The following is a 1420-nucleotide window of genomic DNA, read 5'->3' on the forward strand; positions in this document are numbered from 1 at the left end:
CTGACATTTCAAGCCATGATGTATTAGAAGTACAAAAGATTAGATCTGTTTAATAGCAACTGCAGATTGTGAAATAAATCTGTAATGATCGCTTTTAAGGTGCGGATAACGTACATATTTTTACCATTAATTAACAGTCATAAGTTTTCCCCCTTTCAGACTCTCATACTGTCTCTGTCCATTCGTCTATCTATCTTTCCATCCACCCATCTATCTATCTATTAATCTGTCTGTTTCCCCCTTTCTATTTCTCTCGCATACACCCATTCATTCATCCGTTCATTCATGCGCACACTTCCTCCTTCCCCCTGGCTTCCCACCCACCCACCCACTCATTTTCATTCCCTCACTTTCAGGCGCATAAACGTGACCAACTTTGGCCCCCGTGAAGCGTGTCTGGCCCCCCTCGAGGAGCAGAGGACCTTCATTATCCTGGCCAACACGAAGAACGGCCGACGACTTCGTGGCCATTACGATCACTCTGGAAGCGCGGCCGTTCAGTGGACCAAAGAAAACGAGGAAGAAGTGTGGCGGGCGTTGGGTAAGTAGGACTATGATATATATATTTTTAAGACCTATCTTATATTTATATATTCATTCGTGTGTTGATTCCTGTATTTGATATATTTTTTAAACATATCATATATCTGGATATTCATTCGTGTGTTGGTTTGTGCATTTTGAGGGGGTTTATTTTTTATTTTATTTTTTTTTTCGATACAGATAAGTTTTGACTATATATAACTTGTGTGCGATTTTAACAGTGCTGCATTAAACATGGAAAAGATTACACATACTTTCAAACCATATATATATATATGTATATATATATATATATATATATATATATATATATATATATATATATATATATATATATATATATATATATATATATATATATATATATATATATATGCGTAACAGGATTTTTTTTTTACTGATTGAGGGTATATAATAGATAACGAAGATGGATAATGATGATGATGGTGATAAGAATAATTATAACATCAGCAATAAAAATAATGATAATGATGATGGCAATAATGATAACTATGATAGTAATGAGAATACTAATGATAATAGTAATAAAAATCATTATTATAATAATAATGTATATCAATGAAAGTTATAGTAATAATAATTATAATGATGATGATAATGATAATAATAATAATAATGATAATAATAATAATAAAAACAACAACAACAACAACAACAATAATAATAATAGAATAATAATAATAATGATAATAATAATAATAATAATAATAATAATAATAATAATAATTATTATTATTATTATTATTATTATTATTATTATTATTATTATCATCATTATTATTATGATAATGATAATGATAATAATAATGATGATAATAATGATAATGATGATGATGATGATGATGATGATGATGAT

General features: G+C 28.5%; 1 protein-coding gene across 1 annotated transcript in view; it reads left to right on the forward strand.

The window, feature by feature from the left end:
• LOC119590092 overlaps positions 1–803 on the forward strand; it is a 113238-nt gene extending 112435 nt beyond the window's left edge. The window contains exon 3 of the mRNA XM_037938856.1: positions 357–803. Coding sequence (XP_037794784.1) covers positions 357–549 — 193 coding nt within the window. The 3' untranslated portion in view covers positions 550–803. The remainder of the gene's footprint in view (positions 1–356) is intronic.
• Positions 804–1420: the final 617 nt, after the last annotated feature.

The sequence above is a fragment of the Penaeus monodon genome, chromosome 26 (assembly GCF_015228065.2).
Source record: "Penaeus monodon isolate SGIC_2016 chromosome 26, NSTDA_Pmon_1, whole genome shotgun sequence".
In the NCBI taxonomy this organism is placed as follows: domain Eukaryota; kingdom Metazoa; phylum Arthropoda; class Malacostraca; order Decapoda; family Penaeidae; genus Penaeus; species Penaeus monodon.